At 39.0% G+C, this 16,930-nt stretch overlaps 1 protein-coding gene across 1 annotated transcript; it reads right to left on the reverse strand.

Annotated features, from left to right (window-relative positions):
* Positions 1–8,171: 8,171 nt before the first annotated feature.
* LOC116215901 (auxin efflux carrier component 6) lies at positions 8,172–14,447 on the reverse strand. The gene is made up of 7 exons (XM_031551710.1): positions 13,919–14,447; positions 12,664–13,307; positions 9,708–9,906; positions 9,496–9,581; positions 9,136–9,293; positions 8,892–8,968; positions 8,172–8,622 (listed from the first exon to the last, which is right to left on the reverse strand). Exons 1-7 carry the CDS (start codon positions 14,344–14,346, stop codon positions 8,556–8,558), a joined length of 1,659 nt encoding a protein of 552 aa, XP_031407570.1. The 5' UTR covers positions 14,347–14,447; the 3' UTR covers positions 8,172–8,555.
* Positions 14,448–16,930: the final 2,483 nt, after the last annotated feature.

Consider the following 16,930-nt stretch of genomic DNA (forward strand, 5'->3'; position numbering starts at 1 on the left):
TTTACTTTCATACCAAGAAAGTTTACCCTTTCCTTGAACCATTCTATTTTTCTTTCAAATAGAATCATGTCTTCCTTTTTGAAGACATCAGTTACTTGTTCTAAGTGACTCATGTGTTCTTCTTCACCGTAACTGAAGACTAACATATCGTCTATGTAGACTACGCAAAACTTCTAGAGATGTTTGAATGCCTCATCCATATTGCGCTGGACAATACCCGGAGCATTCTTCAACCCGAACGGCATAACCATCCACTGATACATTTGTTGTTGTGCATTGAAATCTATCCATATAATAAACTCTTCTTCCATTTTAACTTGCCAAAATCCACTCTTTAAATCAAATTTAGAGAAAATGAAAGGTTTTCTAGGACTTACCATGTCAATGAGATCTCCCGCAGTGGAAATCTTACAGCCATTGTCCTTGGTTGCATTGTTTAGCTGACGATAGTTTATAATCATCCGAGCTTTTCCCCTGACATGTTCTGCATGGTTTATCATCATGAAGGCCGGACTGGAATGAGGACTGAAGCTATCCCTTATCAAACATTTTGAGAGCAATTCAGGAATTTGTTTTCCAAACTCCTCAACCATCTCTTCTATATAGGTGATGTTTCTTAATCTGATGATGGTACTTGGATCTTTCAACTCAAGTCTGGCTTTGTGGTTGTTTAAACTCCATAACTTCAGTGGATCCTCACTAAAATCATTTGCTAGAGTCATAAGAAACTTATCACATCTAGTTCCTTGTAAGTTGATACTCCTTATGATAGAAACATGTCTTTTTATCACCTCTTGCTTGGTCAGTTCTTCATACTATAAAGTATCATCTCGAGATTTTTCGGGCAAATTTTTCTCTCCAAATAAGTGGTCTTCCCATACTTCACCATGCTGGGCCCAGACTTTAAAAGCTTTTTCACAGATATCAGCTAATTTTTGAAATTGTTCCATCTTTTATCTAAAACAGCTTCTATCACAGGACTGTTTGCCGGTAGGTGGAACAATGACACTAGTCGTACCCAGATTAACCCAATATGAATATAGCTAAAGTCTCCTTTTGTCTTTCTCATAGTTTCTTTTATTTTAGCCATATCTATCAAGGGTACATCCAGCGTTTCTAGCTCAGTACTAGAAACCTGCGAAGTTACTTCTAACTGTGAGACATCCACTATAGACTTGAAGTTAAACCTCTAAGTCTTATAAACAGATTTGATGTCTATATCCGGCAACTTCCATTCCAATGCAGATTCAAATGGATCTTCATGTTGGAATGATTCATCTATTGCTGGAACAGAGTTGATTGGAACTAACTCTTCATCCATGTGTATCATAAACATTGATGCAATCCATAGATATGAATCTTCATCGGAGTTAGTCTTGTATTCAGAGACTACTTCGTAAATAGATTCAACTTCATAATCTAAGTCATAGATCTTGTCTTCTTCGACGAGTTCATGGACTAGCTCCTCATCTTGACAAAAGATTATTCGAAGATTTTCTCAGCACTAATTTCTTTGAGGACGGGTATTGACTTTATGGGCTTTCGACTTACAAATCTAGTAACAATAACAACTGCTCAAGGGTTTTCCCTTAGAACATTTGGGTTCTTTGCCACGCTTCTTCTTGAATGCTTCGATTCGCTCTTGTCTCTTAGGTTGGTCTCTTTCCCTATAAACCTTGAAGGTCTATCAAGCTTAAACAACCTTTTCATTTTAAGTTGAAACACATTCCTCCTCTTGTATCCTATGAATTTTCTTTTAGGCCTACGAGGACAATGTTCACATTTCCTAAATATGTTATAAGTGTCGCAACCATACTTTCCTAGAACATATTCAATCTAAGAACAACAACCCTTGTTCAAGTAAGGAATCTTCTTGGCGGCTTCTTTCACTTGCAATTATGTCCATGCTTTGAGCATAGCATATTTGACCACTTCTATTCTTCCTCCAAGGCCATCAACTATCTTGTCTTCATTGAGGAGTGGATCGAAGGCTTTCTTTGCTACTTCTGGCCATGGCTCTGGTAGCTTCGCGAAAAATAGTTCTGAGATGAACCTTTGCGATGCTACATCCAGATTGTAGTAGTATGATTGTAATTGACAAGCATAGTTGTCAAAATAACACATATCACATATTTGTAACTTTATCAAAGCATTCAAGGATTGATCTACTTCTATCGTTACAATAGAAAGAGATAATCCACAGAATTCTCTTCTCAAGACATCAGCCGCAATAACCATAACCCCAATATGAAGTGAGTTCTCGATCTATGTGCTTCTTTATTTCGGTATGCTCTAACAAGATTTTCCATAATTTCTAAGCATTACCGACTAAAGTTGCCTTACACGGCTCGTAAGTTGCAGTTGCTTAATAGCCACCTACCTTGGCTGTCATTAGAATCAGAGTGAACCACTCATTGATCCTCTCGGATGCGCGCTTTTCACAATCAAGATCTAGAAAAGCACAATGATTTAATATCGACCTTAGAGAATTATCTCTCGGAACAAACTCAGTCTTTGTTCTATAGGGATAATTAGACTGATACATAGCCAGCCCTTTTGTGGTAAGAAGTTCATTGAATGTCTTATCATCAATATTGATACGGTTTTCTTCCACCAATCCCAGGGATCTCCTAAGATCTTGCGCCAAATTAGTTGAAGAACTTATTGCTCCTTCATTAGTAGCTCTTCTAGCTGGATCAAGGATGCATGGGGTCTTGGCCTTTTGCCAAGCCTTTTTCAGTTTCCGATCTTGGTTAGAAAGTTTGATTAATTTCTGGCTTTTCTTGGCTTTTTCCATAACATCAAGTCGACTTAAAATTTTCCACTTCCTTGGACTATTCTTGCAATTAAGTCCACCATGAACCCAAATCACCTAATATTTTTTCTAGTTTGCAGTATCTTTACTTTGCCCACTTCGAAAAGGAAATGAGAAGCAGTCTAACACCTAAATATCCAATTCATTGTATTAGGAAATTAATGACTAAGTGAATCATGCGATAGGAAATCATGTATATTAGTCAATTATAATTTTTCTTTCTAGGCTAGAACACTTGCCATGTTAGGCACATAGCTAACCTCTTGTATAAGAATCTACTTTCAAGGAATTAATGCAAATGTTACAGAATCTCGACCCGATTTGGGTTTGTTCATGGTATCAATGCGGTGGTTCTGTGGCCATCCGCTTCTCGTCATCAAATCACTTGGATTCCTGATCATCAGCCATTATGTCCGGTGATGAACTGAATTCAAGCATGGACGACATCAACAACCTACCCCCTCCTCCCACCTATCCATCAATTAGTGTCATCAATCCAACCCCACCTATCACTATGTCCTCGACTAGCATCATCAGCCCAACCATGATAGGGCTTCCTCCCACATAGTAGTTATATCACTCCAATGGTCTAGGCATTCAGCCGATCAATTTCATGCTGAATGGGAAAAACTACATCACATGGTCTCGTGCTACACGAATCGCCCTCAAAGCCAAGCACAAGTTCAGGTTTCTTGACGGTACTATCACCAAGCCAGATGAGAACGATCCTCTAGCCTTACATTGGGAAACCTGCAATTCTACTCTTCTAACCTGGATCTTCAATCATCTCGACAAAGACCTCCAGAACACGATCACTCATGTCAAGGATGCCAAGCTGCTTTGGGACGACTTAAAATAGAGATTTTGTCAAGGTAACAAGGCATGAATTTATCAATTAAAGGCTGACATTTACCTATTGCGGCAAGATAAACTTGTTGTTTTAGGTTATTATTCAAAGCTTAAGAAGTTGTGGACGAATTTAAAAGTTTTTTGGACATTCCTATATGCTCATGTCAAGCTGTTACACTGCTTGCTGCTCAACATGAGGAAAATAAGGTTTATCGCTTTCTGATTGGCCTTCGTCCAGAATACTCAACCATTAGAACAAACATCCTTAGTAAAAAACAACTGTCTTCTTTGGACAAAATTCATTTTACAGTTCTCCATGAGGAAACTCAACAAGTAGTAGTTCGAGGGAGAGAATCCAGCTCCAACTCAGATGGCGTGGCCTTCATAGCAAAATCGGGAGGAAACTTGAATACAAATTAGAGGGAGAGACCCTATCGTGATTATTATGGCAAGATGGGTCATTATCGAGCCACTTGCTACAAGTTAAATGGTTACTCGAGTTCTGGAGATTCAGTTGGGCAGTCTGGAACATATTAGCAAAGGAATAAGCCCGGCTTCTCTAGCAGACAATCCTCTGGTCAAAATAGGTCTTGGAGTGGCGGAAAGAAAGGACAAAAACTAGGCGGGTCGACCAATCGAACCAATTAGCAGAGTTGGAGGCAAAGTGTTAGGCAGCAACAGCGCTCTGTACTCTCAAACATAGCCATTAGCAGTTCAGATCCAGCAATAGTTACAGGAAGCAATGCACTTGAGAAGCTGTCCATGCTTTTGGATGATCAGTTGCAGCATCTCCTCGTGCTGGCAAGTAGTGATAATGTCCAATCAGAGCCCATTCTCCAATAATGATTTTCTAACTATCTATTCTTATGTGAAATGGATCTTTGACTATGATGCTTCACTCCATATGACTGGTGATATATCTCAATTATTCGATGTGGTTGAGATTAAGAGACCTATGGTCCATGTGCCAATGGATCTACACGCACCACCCAGTCTAGCAGGGCTTGGTTTGCTGACTTATTACTCAATGACATTTTATTCGTCCCTAATTTTAGCTACAATCTTATATTTTTGGCCCAATTACTGAGAGATTTTGATGGCAATGTTCATTAGATATTGGGATTATGTTTGATACAGGATCGTACTTCGGGGAGGACGATCGCTACGGGTAAGTCTCGAGGGGCAGGGGTTCTGGTACCTGTGTCGTGTAATATCTCACCATGTGAAGTCTAATGTTTGTGCTCTCGGAGCTAACGAAGGCGATAAAAGCGAGCTATGGCACAGGAGACTCAGACATCTTTCTTATAAGATTTTGGTTTTAGTTTTCCTATGAGTATGAATAATTCTCTGAATAATTGTGACATATGTTATCGAGCGAAACAAACTCATTATAAGTTTTCATCGAACTTTAATAAAAGCGAATTTCCTTTTGAAATGGTGCATTACGATCTTTGGGGCTCGTACAAAGTTCAATCATTATCGAGGGCACATTATTTTCTGACTGTAGTCAATGACTATACTCGATGAGTGTGGTTATATATATTTCGTGATAAATCTGAGGCTTGTCGACATTTTATGGGATATTGTAATTTGGTTAAAAATCACTTTGATCGAACTGTCAAGACAATTAGAAGTGATAATGGCCTCGTATTTCTGGCTAAGGAGCTGTAAGACTATTTTCTCGACAATAGAATAATTCACCAAACCTCATGTATTGACACTCCGCAGTAGAACGGGAAAGTGGAGAGCAAACACAGGCACATTCTCAATGTGGCTTGGGCTCTTCTATTCCAAGCTGCACTACTTGTTAAGTTTTGGGGAGAATGCGCGACAACTACAGCACATCTCATTAATCGCCTACACCGATTTTATCTAACAAAAGCCTGTATGAGATGTTATTTGGGAAATCTCCCAACTATGAACATCTTCAGGTTTTTGACTTACTTTGTTACACTCATAATAATCCTAGAATAAAGGACAAATTTGCTCCAAGATTGAGGCGATGCATATTTCTTGGATACCCATATGGGAAGAAATGATGGAGAGTTTACAACTTGGAGAATCATGAAGTTTTTATTTCCTGAGATGTTCGATTTTGTGAGAATGAGTTTCCATTTGCGGCCGTGCAATCAAACCAAAATCAAGACAATATGAGCAGTTATTTGCGGATTCGGGAACCAATTCTATTCAAGGGGAGCATTCACCTTTCCTTATGGATGATTTAGCAAATGCTTCTGTTGGGCCAGCTCTCTCCTGGTCAGAATCACCCAGGCTCATGTCCCGAAGCTTCTCAGCTCCGTAACCTTCTAGCTAGTTGTCTCAACCCCCGTCTCAGAGTTCTCTGGACCGGCAGCCTTCTGGTCCTGAGATGAGCTATTCTCATCCCTCCTCTGTCAGTCGATTACTCACTGTTGATTCACTCGGTGTTTGCTAGGTTTCGACTATAGACTAACCCACTTCGACTCCAATGCACCTTCTACAATAGATCAGTCCACTTCTCCCACTCAGATCGACATCATCCAAAATGATTCAATTTCAGAGGCTGCAACACGTCCACTATGTTGGTCTAATCGTGCAACACTATTCCTGGGAAATTCAAAGATTTTATCTACTACTCTACTGGCTAATATGACACCCCTACCTCGAGCTCCTCTCTTCCGTCCTCCCCAAGTATGCCTTATCCAATTCAACATCACTTAACATATTCTGATCTAGATGAACATTATCTCTCTTTTGTTACTGCTGTTGATTCTACTGTTGAGCCCCAAACTTATAGCTAGGTAGTCCAAGATCCTCATTAGCATGAAGCCATGGCTGAAGAGATACGCACTCTCAAGAACAATGAGACTTGGATAGTAGTTTCTCTACCGGATGGTAAACGACCCATAGCATGCAAGTGGGTCCATAAAATCAACCGTTGCGTTTGATGGCAGCATCAAATGATGCAAGGATTGGCTTGTAGCCAACGGATTTACACAGGTGGAGGGACTTGGTTTTCATTAGCCCCTTGCCTCAGTCGCAAAGCTTGTTACGGTCCGATGTCTGTTAACAGTGGTTGTTGTAAAGTATTGGTTTCTACACTGATGGATGTTAATAACGCTTTTCTGCAGGGGGATTTCGAGAAAGAAGTCTACATGTCTCTACCTCCTAGTTTCACTTCGTCCACTCTAGGGCAAGTCTGTTGCCTCTGTAAATCAATTTATGGTCTTGGACAAGTTTCGCACAATTGGTATTCTAAGTTTGCCCAAGCTTTTCTCCATTATGGCTTACATCATTCAGAGGCAAATCATTCATTGTTCACATACTCAAGTGGAGATAATTTTCTCACCGTCCCGATTTACGTCGACAATTTAATACTAGCCAGTAATGATGATCGGCAATATCAACTATTCAAGGAATGTCATCACCAATACTTCAAGATCAAGGACCTCGACCCTCTCTTTTATTTCCTCGGGATTGAGGTTATTCGTATGGATGGCAATCTCTTTCTCAGCCAGCGCAAGTATGCACTCGATATTCACATTGAGATAGGCATGTTGGGAGCCCGACTTGCTCTTCTTACCATGGCGCAACAACATGGTCTTTCTATCGATTCAGGGTCCAAGTATTCGGATGTGGGTCAATATCGCTGACTTATTGAGCGACTTATCTATCTAACTATTACTAGGTTGGATTTATGCTATCTAGTTTACATTCTGTCCCAATTTATGCGTGATCCTAGACAATGCTACTGGGATGCAGCCACTCGCATATTATGCTATCTCAAGCAATCTCCTAGTCAAGACATTTTTCTATGTCCGTCTTTGTTATCATTGGCGGCTTATTCTAATTCAGATTGGGCTTCTTGTCCAATGACCAAGAGGTCCATCACGGTTATTTTGTGACTCTTGGCGATAGTTGTGTTTCCTAGAAAACTAAGAAATAGACAATTGTCTCATGGTCCTTACCTGAAGTTGAGTATCGGGCTATGACTGCCACTGTCAGTGAACTTCTCTGGTTGCAATCACTTCTCGCTTCTCTAGGCATTTCTCAGTCCGCTCCGATGAAGTTATTTTTATGACAATCAAGCAGCTCTCCACATAGCGTCGAACCCGTTGTTTCATGAACGCATTAGGCATATAGAAATAGACTGTCACTTCGTCCGACGACACATTCGGTCAGGCGTAGTGAACACCGCTCACATATCCACTATGTTTCAGCTAGCAAATATCTTCGCCAAAGTGTTGGGATGTGATCGACTCATTTTTCTCCTTAGCAAGTTGGGAATTCATTACCTTTATTCTCCAACTTGAGGGGGAGTATTATGGAACTAATGACTGAGTTTTTCATTCCTTGTATCATACTATAGGAGATCATGTATGTTAGTGAATTATCGTTTTTCTTTATAGGCTAGAACACTTGCCATGTTAGGCACATAACTGACATCTTGTATAAGAATCTGCTTTCAAGGAATTAATGCAAATGTTACAGATTTCTCTCAATCCAATTTGGGTTTGTGCACGTTGCAGATACTAACTCTATCCATCGATCGACTCGACGTTATGTACTCTACAAAGAGCTTAATAATTTGCTAGCAAAACATAGCTTGCAAGTTAACCAACCCCTTAAACTTTTCAAGCTACTGAAGTCATTTACAACCACCAGGAATACCCTCACAATTGCGTTGAACCATCACCTCGGAGAAATATGGTGCTTCATCAATCTGACAATACCTAGTCAAAGTAAGGTCGTTGGATCCTCGACTTTCTGGACGTAACTTCCTCCGAGATCTTCCGTCGACTAGCTAGCTCGTAAAATAGTTGCTGCCCAAATTAGATTTGTCTTTCTCATCATTTTTCTAGTTGAAGCTACTTTTTCCTTCCTCTCTCCAATTAATGGTTGTTGAACATCCTCATAAGCCTAATAGAATGTAGTAAAGAAGGGTGACTGGTAGGGAAACCAGCATGCCAAAAATTACCCTGCAAAAGAAGAAACTCGATGATGTTAAATTTTTCTTAAAAAGAAAATTCCAATCAGAAAGGGAGCCATGAGCTTGGAATGAAACGGGGGAAGGGGTATTAACGGGGCATGTGGAGTCCTACATGCTCGTGAGAATTGAATTCAAGATTTTTCGGTCCATATAGAAAACGATGCTAGTGCACCAAATTATGTAATTCATAGTGGTAAAGTAATTAGATGTGCATAAAATTTCTACTAATATTAATAATTTTTATTATGAATTACTTACCCAGTACTTAGAATATCAGGATGCAATCCATATTCCCTTGCAAACACAAATGGTACAATCCCTTGTGGAAGAGCCGCCTGACATATATCAATTAATTTAACTAGGTCAGACATTATTAAAATTCAAATGATATTATTGTCGTATTATAGTATCTAACCATGTCAATCATGATTACTCAAAGTGCCAACAGAGGGAGAATTAATGAAGAACTAATGTCGTAAATGAAGTAAAGAGAGGCAATGACCTGCACAATGGCAGCATGCAGTCGGACCCCTTTTAGCTGAACCGCGATAGATGCTGCTGACATCATCAACGGCCCACAGAAGAAGCGAATAGACATGGAGATTGTTGCCATTTTCCCGCCACAAGCAATAATCCGAGGTTGTAAAGCCATAAATAAACCTACAATTTTCATTTAACATGCCATTAGATTGCAAGCAAGTAAACTATGTATACCGACTTCGCATACAGTTTGAGTAATAAACAAATCTAGTGCAAAGTTACAAGATCATACGGGGCATAGGCTGGGGCCTTATCACTCATGATGAAACAAATCGGGCGAAGCATTTCCTCGAAGAGAGGAAAGAGATGATTTCGTGTTTACCTAAACTGAACATGGCCATCCCAAGCCCAGCATCTGAGATTATCTTTATTGAGTTCTTCAGTAAGCTTGGCATCCCCACGTTCCACCTGAAAAACCGATCAAATTGAACCCATTACGAATGTGACCTAAACCAATTCATCTCCCATCAACTGCTTTGAAAGAGAAAAATTGAAAGTTGATGCCTGAGTATTAGTAATTAAACTGTGACTCACTTGAAAGAGATAAGAGACCAGAGAAGGCCCAGAATGCTGGAGTATGTATTAGGGTTTCGAGAGAGCTTTCGACCAACCACGGTGAGTATCAGCCTCAGCATAACATAGGGTCCTGGCATTTGTTGAGCTGCTGCTTCAGTGTTATCAGCTTGGTCCAGCACAGGAATTTTCACATTTTCCCTAAAACTAATTTCTTTCTCTGCAAAAAACAAAACAAAATTGTATTATCAACTTAAACTGTAATTAAATTTAGTCACAAAGTTTAGGACTCTGCTTTTCTACTGCCGAAATGAACACTCTAAATCCTCGTGGACAAAGTTAAGTCGATGGGTGTGTTTAAACGGGAATAGTTTCAGTCAATAAGTTAAGGATATTGTCGTCCAAAAAAAAGAAAAAAGAAAGAAACTTTAAGAGACATTATCTTTTGATGTTTAGTACTCGAACTAAGTAAGCTTATCTCATGGTGGAAATTAAGTATTAATAATATACCGGCTCGAAAATTGGTTTGCATATGCCTTGCCTATAAATGAGCAAGCCAGCTAGTCAATGTCATTCTCTGAATCATTCGTGATTAAAAAAAAGGATCATCTTAATTAGTCTTCTAATTCAGGTATTATAAGCAGAATGTATTGTCTTTTATCTCACTGGGTTTAGCTTTGATGGGCCATTTTTTTATTTTTCAAAAAGAGTTTCATGAGCTTAATAGTAGGTTGGTAAATAAAAAGAAAGAAAGAGTATAGGAAATCCTGCCGGTAAGAATGTCACAATCAAAATCCCTTGGTCAATTTATATGACTTTCAATTATCTAATTTTGCCTCAATGTACACTAATATCACAAATTCACAACATTATTATGTCAAAAACCAAATACTCGAAAGCCTCATATTTGTTAATATTTTTACAAAATTCATCTCAATATATAGGGATAGACATTACATTAATCGAAAAACAAATTGCTAGGTATTAACCTAGGGCATTAGTAGACTACCCTGTAGAGATAAAAAAAAATGGGGTTGAAAAATAATGTTCAACAGTGACGATACGGAAAAGTTATCAGTCAATTTCGTCGAAATTCAACCATCAGATCTTCACCTACCCGATGACTACGTCACCATCGACCTGAATGAAGAAGCACAGGCAAATGGTAATCATCCACTTCAAAAGTTTCATGGTTTTTCAATCTTTTTTTGGGTTATGGCAACATAATTATTGCACGAGTGCTAGCGTGGAGATATGGGCATCATTTTAGTTAGTTGCGGCCTTATTATTAGGAATCGTCACTATGAATTGAATGCAATCAGGGAATCAAATTATAGACAAATTTCATCATGACACACGTGCTCTAACCAAATGATAGCTCCTATCAATTGGGGCTCTGACTTATTGGAAAGACTGCCCGACAAGATCCAATGAAACTTTGACCTCCTTGTCAATTTGGCCTTTCCAATTTTCTTTTCTGAGTGGTGGACCAGTGGTTGTCTTTATGGTGTCTCATGAGGTAAATGAAAGTTCGGGTGAAAGTATCGAAAGTGAAAATAATTGAAGTCACAGATGTACATATGAAATTGAATTGCACCCTTTTAGTCATATGTACACAATATGTAGAAGGTGCCGTATTATTGGAGGCACTGACCAAAGAGTTAGGTCATATTTATTATGAGGAACACGAAAAGTATGTGTACATAGATTTCTAAATACATTGCATGGATGGATCTTAATTACAGGTTAACCTTCATTCAATTGTACCAAAATCTCATATTGAGATCATTGATTTGTTTAACTAATAAAAATTATTTTTTCTTTTAATTTTATAAAGCCAATATCTTAAGGTCAATAATACCGCTCCGGTTCTTTCTTTATTCCGGAACAATTAGTCTTACTCTATTTATTTAGTTTTTTCAATAGTGAAATGCTTACTGTCCCTTGGCCATAAAACACATATAAGTACATGAACACATGTATAAGTTCTTGTACATAAGCACACATGTCACTCGGGTCACCAAAGACCACGCGTGAAGGAACCCTAGTAGCTACTAACGATACGCATACATATCCTATCCCATTTACAATCCGTAGGGTTTGCAAAGGACAAAACATTTCACTAATATCAGTCAAAGCTAAGGAACATGGTCAAGTGAATTGTTTTTTTTTTTTTTACAAGCTACAGTCCAAGAATTTCAAGCTAGAAGATAAAATTGATACGTCATATAATCAGACAGGACAAAGAAGGGTTCCCGAGCAGCTTCCCGATGGTACTGCAGATGTTATGGCAGATGAGATCACCTATTTTCCCTAAATTGCTCAATTGCCAACTCCCTTCAATAGGTTTTGTCTAATCATTATTGGTTGCACTCCATAGGCATAATAATAATAATAATAATAATACTTAGAAGTTTCATTCAGTTGGCAAAGTGTGTTACATGTTAATTAGTTAGCAAGCTTTACTTGCAGTATGAAATTTTAAAATTCAATGAAAATAGGCTCGTAAATAAGGTTAAGTTAATAACATTTTAATCAATAGATTGACGATAACTCTTATTTTAATTTAATAAAGGAAAGGAAAATATGATCAGGTGAGAGTGTGCTTGGAAAGGACAAATGAGATTTCTTTTTATCATAACAATCTGTACAAGCAAACCCTGAAAAGTTGCTTTGTCTCTTTGAGATGCCTGTGATGGGGATCTATCGTATGTGAATGCCTCAGATGATGTCGTCTCTTACAGTTCTGCTGCATGCAAGTGATGTTGCCCTTGCATGCCCTACTAGCTATTGCTTTGTCCCCTTTATTAACACGAGGTGTCCCAGATTCCAAATTTCGAACTCCGTAACATACGAAATTAAGTTTTTAACATACGAAATTAAGTTTTTCTAAATCTGACGAGAATGTGCGTCAATTGCAAATTCCATATTTCAGACTTCGTATCATAGCTAGTGCAAACTTGAACCTTACACGCACCTGGAGTGTTGATGTCTTTGGGGTCAAGGCTACTATTGACACCCTTGCCGGGTGACTCCCAGACCATCTTCACGCTAGGAAACATTGGAGAACTCGCCTTCTGCAAAACCCTTCCGGTGGTTGGAGACCGTATCCAGACTGGAGTACCATTATTATTCACTGTAGTAGCGATTGTGATAGCATCCATTTCATTGAAGTTCGATGCCCGCGGAGTTGGCTGGAGTGAGTATGCATCAGATGACCCATAACCAGATAGCCTAGGGCTCGTGGCCCGGTACCCGAAACCCAAATCCCCATTAGCAAAAGCAATGCCATTGTCGCCATAACTGTATGCATGGTTATGTGCTGGGGTGTTCACTGAGAAGATCTCAGCATTAGAGAGATTCGATGGCCTGGGAGTAAGAGCTACAGTGGACGATAGAGCTGAGTCGGGGGCAGACGATGTGGATCGTCGGATGCGGACCCGGATGCGCCCATTTCCATCGATTTCAGATTCGGTGCAAATCGGGTCCCTCCCATCGAGTGATATCACATCCCCATCGAGCTCGATTTTCGATATAGCCGCGGCAGCAGGGCCAGGAAATTGGTTTCTGATCAGCTGGGTTGCAGCCCTGTACTCGAACAGGAACAGCAGAAGAGTATACCTGCTTGCATTACAAAATTACTTTACATTGGCATCTAGAGAAAGGATATAATTATTTGACCATGGCAATAATTAAACCCACTAAAAGCACTTCGTCGCTACTTGAAGCACGAATTATATTTGTCTTAGACGTGAGTTCACTGAAAAAAAAAGAAGAAAAGAATATATATTTATATATAATTATCTTTTTCTTAGGTCTTATCAATAATTCCTTTTATTTTTCTCTCTTTTACTATTGATGAATGAACCTTATCCTCCATCTTGATTCTTTAAGCAAGTTTTCGTATTCGACTAGTAAAACTGTATATTCCATCCCTAGAAATAGTCCATATATCAACTGTTTTACATAATTTCTCTGCGTCGAAAAAGATGAGAATGAGATGTATTTATTACTTCCTCGATCATATACACAAGTTCTATGTATCAATTGGCTAAATGGGAAAATTCGTTAAGCACGAAAACAGAACATGTGGAGATCATTCGAGTGAGAGTTACACATTTGCACATCTCGAAATTTAACTAGACAAACACGATCCTAAGGGTTTAGATCATGGTCTAATAATTTATCATATTAAAATGGCAATATTATGGTGATGGAGCTAGAGAATATACCAAATAATACACTGAAGCACAACAACTTGGACCATGAGGCTCTGAGTGAAATCTCCATACATGGCCTTCAGCAGAGGGATCCCCATCACCAAAGTGTTCGGCAACGTCGCAACCGAGAACAGCGTAATCACCCAGTCCAACCCGCTGTTGGAAACGATGGCCCAGACGGACAGGATCAGGAGCACGAGGACTTTTGACACCGTGTCGGCCAGTATGAACCTCGTGTCCATCTGGTAGGGGTCATTCTGGGATATGAAGTGGAAGGACAAGATCGGGACTGCGAACACAGCGACAAACCGGTTTATGCCCGAGCACTGCTCAGGCGTGAATATCTTCCACCATTTGACAGAACCGTAAGCCACGAACATGGCGAAGTATAGCGGGACCATGGCGCACATGACATTGTAGAAATCTTGTGAGGTGATCATTGTTTTCCGCTCTGTTGGCACAGTTTTTCCTTGTCTGTGCAGACGAAGAGAAAGTGTCTATGAGGGTTTGAGAGAATGTAATGTATGAGAGGGAAGTGTGCATGGTGAATGAGGCTACTATATATATAGAAAGAGCTACCGGACGAAAATTCCCAGTAGAAATTGGAATAATTATTTTTAGTTTTTTTTATAATAAAGTCGGCTTAATTTGCTTGACAGTTTTGCAGTTGATTAATTAGGAGAATTGCGGTTGGTGGGCTTGATGATTAAGGTTGTTAGGCACCATCTAACTAGAGTTTGTCTAATTTTGCCACGTTGAAAATTTTTAATTATGATAGCAACGGTGCATAATATTAATTACAGTGTGTCATAGTCCGTATATTAGCATTGTGCTGTTAAACAAAGATCAGCTACCATGGCTTTCTGGCATTTACTTGGTCTATCGACCTAGAACATGATAGATAGGGGAAGAAAATATAGGGATACAGTGAGCCAAATTCTTGCACCAAATTATACTAATGAGAATGATACTGAGACTTCAAGTGGAGAGGAATGTCACTGTACTAAATTCTCTTTATCAAGGCATTTTATTGATGCTTCACTACATATCTTTTACTATGTCTATAGACGTCCCTTATAACCCAAAAGAATTGAGCTACATAACATTAACTCAGAGTTACCGAATTCTTCTATTTTATTATAAAGCAAACTCATGGTCCTAGTAAATGGAAGAAAAAGAGAAATAAAAGGGCACAGATAGTCCAATAATAAAACTCAAACTTGAAATATCTTAATTTACAAGCAACAACAAGTGTGATTGTACTATACTCTCTTCCTATACAAAAGTCTTGAGAAAATCATATATGGTATGTGGAGCTCCACATCTGTCATAAAAATTTAAGCTTGTGTTTAGTTTTTGAATAAGAATTCATCTCAACTCAACTTAACTTTAGTTTAGGGAATAAGAAAATACAAAAAATAATTATTGTAAGTGATGATAAATTTATGGATGTGCGAGAATATATATGTATATATATGTGTGATAGTATGTTTCAAATTTATTATTAAAAATTTAATTATAAAAAATTAGAAAAAAAGTATAAATGAGAAATTATTATTAAATGAGATAAAAAGATAAAACAGTAATGATTACAGTGTTGAATTTGGAAAAAAATGGAGTTAAATTGGGTAGAATAAGTATTTGATTCGAAAAACAAACGCACCCTAAACATCCTGACTAGTTAATGAACAACAACGACAACATTTTATAATTTTGGTTAAAGTAAATTTTCATAAAAAGAAATTAATCAACATTAGTTAAACTAGCATTTCGCTCGCAATTATAAAAAAGTCCATGAGTGTAACACAGTAGAGCACGCTATTGTTCGATAATAAAAAAATTTATAGTTTTGATATTTGTAATGAAACTATCTCTTTCACTTTAATTTAGCTTTTTTTAAAAAAAATCATTATATTAGACTCATTGACCTTTCTTATAACTGGTCAAAAAAATGATCCATGAGTTTAGTAGGAGATTCGAAGGACATTAACGTGACGTTTGGTTCAAGGAAATCACAGGGAATCGGAATTCTGATTCCGGGTCCGTTCCTATTCCCGCGTTCCTTGGCGCAAATTGGGTCAGAACGCGATTCCGAAGGAACCCCGATTCCGTAGGAACGGGGAATTGTAACTCCCCCCATTTCAATCATATTTGCAGTTCTTACCCATCAAGAATTGGGTCTTTGTTTTATTTACACAAATTGCCACCGCCCATCGCCGCCCCCGCCGCCCGATCTGCAACCCCGACCATCATACCGACATCTTCGGGCCAGCCTCGGCACGAAGAGACCAAATCTGCCATGCCATCACCATATCTCACCGGCAAGGGTGAGTTTCGACCGGTGGGAGGTCGGCTCGAAACCCTAACATCGCAAGCCTCACCGGGGCGACGTTCGGCGAGGGTCCTGGAGGCTAGCCCATGGCTCGCGAGGGCAGGTCGACACTGGACGAGGTCCTCGAGCCCACCGGCGAGGCTCGTCGAGGGCCTGACCTTGTTGAGACCTCTGAAACTTCCAGAACCCACTCGTGGTGCTCCTGCCTCCGCCGAGAACAGTGGGTCGCTAGACTGAGGGTCGGACCCTTGGTCTTGGTTCACGAGGGCTGGGCGAACCCACCCTTGGTGCGCGCTATCCACGTGGCTCCCGGAACCATGGCATTCCATGGAAGAATGGAGCTGCTACACTGTTCATCTGCGCATAAAGATGATCACCGCCCCTTTTAAAATTTTTTTAATTTATTAATTTTACATTTTAATTTTTGAAAATGTGCGTATTTTAATCCTTTTATAATTTTTCGATTCTATTCCATGCTAATTATGAGGGTCAATCGAACAATGTTTTTGAATCAGAATTTCAATTTTAATTTTTCAAATTCTCTTCGTTTTTCAATTTTAATCATCAACGCAACGTAAAAAATAGAGAAAACGTCTGTTTCATGAGAATCAAATCACATAACTTTTTGGTTCCTGATTGAGAGTTAGCTATCTTATAAATTCCCTTTCTCGAATCAACTAAGTCATTTTTTC

This window comes from Punica granatum, chromosome 8 (assembly GCF_007655135.1).
Source record: "Punica granatum isolate Tunisia-2019 chromosome 8, ASM765513v2, whole genome shotgun sequence".
NCBI classification, from domain to species: domain Eukaryota; kingdom Viridiplantae; phylum Streptophyta; class Magnoliopsida; order Myrtales; family Lythraceae; genus Punica; species Punica granatum.

Excerpts from the sequence above, each read along its gene's own strand:
- LOC116215901 (XM_031551710.1), bottom strand. The coding sequence starts at position 14,346 with ATGATCACCTCACAAGATTTCTACAATGTCATGTGCGCCATGGTCCCG. Across the intron at positions 9,294-9,495 it reads GATGGCCATGTTCAGTTTAG|GTTTATTTATGGCTTTACAA; the intron begins GTAAACACGAAA and ends TGAAAATTGTAG. Across the intron at positions 8,623-8,891 it reads CCTGATATTCTAAGTACTGG|GGTAATTTTTGGCATGCTGG; the intron begins GTAAGTAATTCA and ends CTTCTTTTGCAG.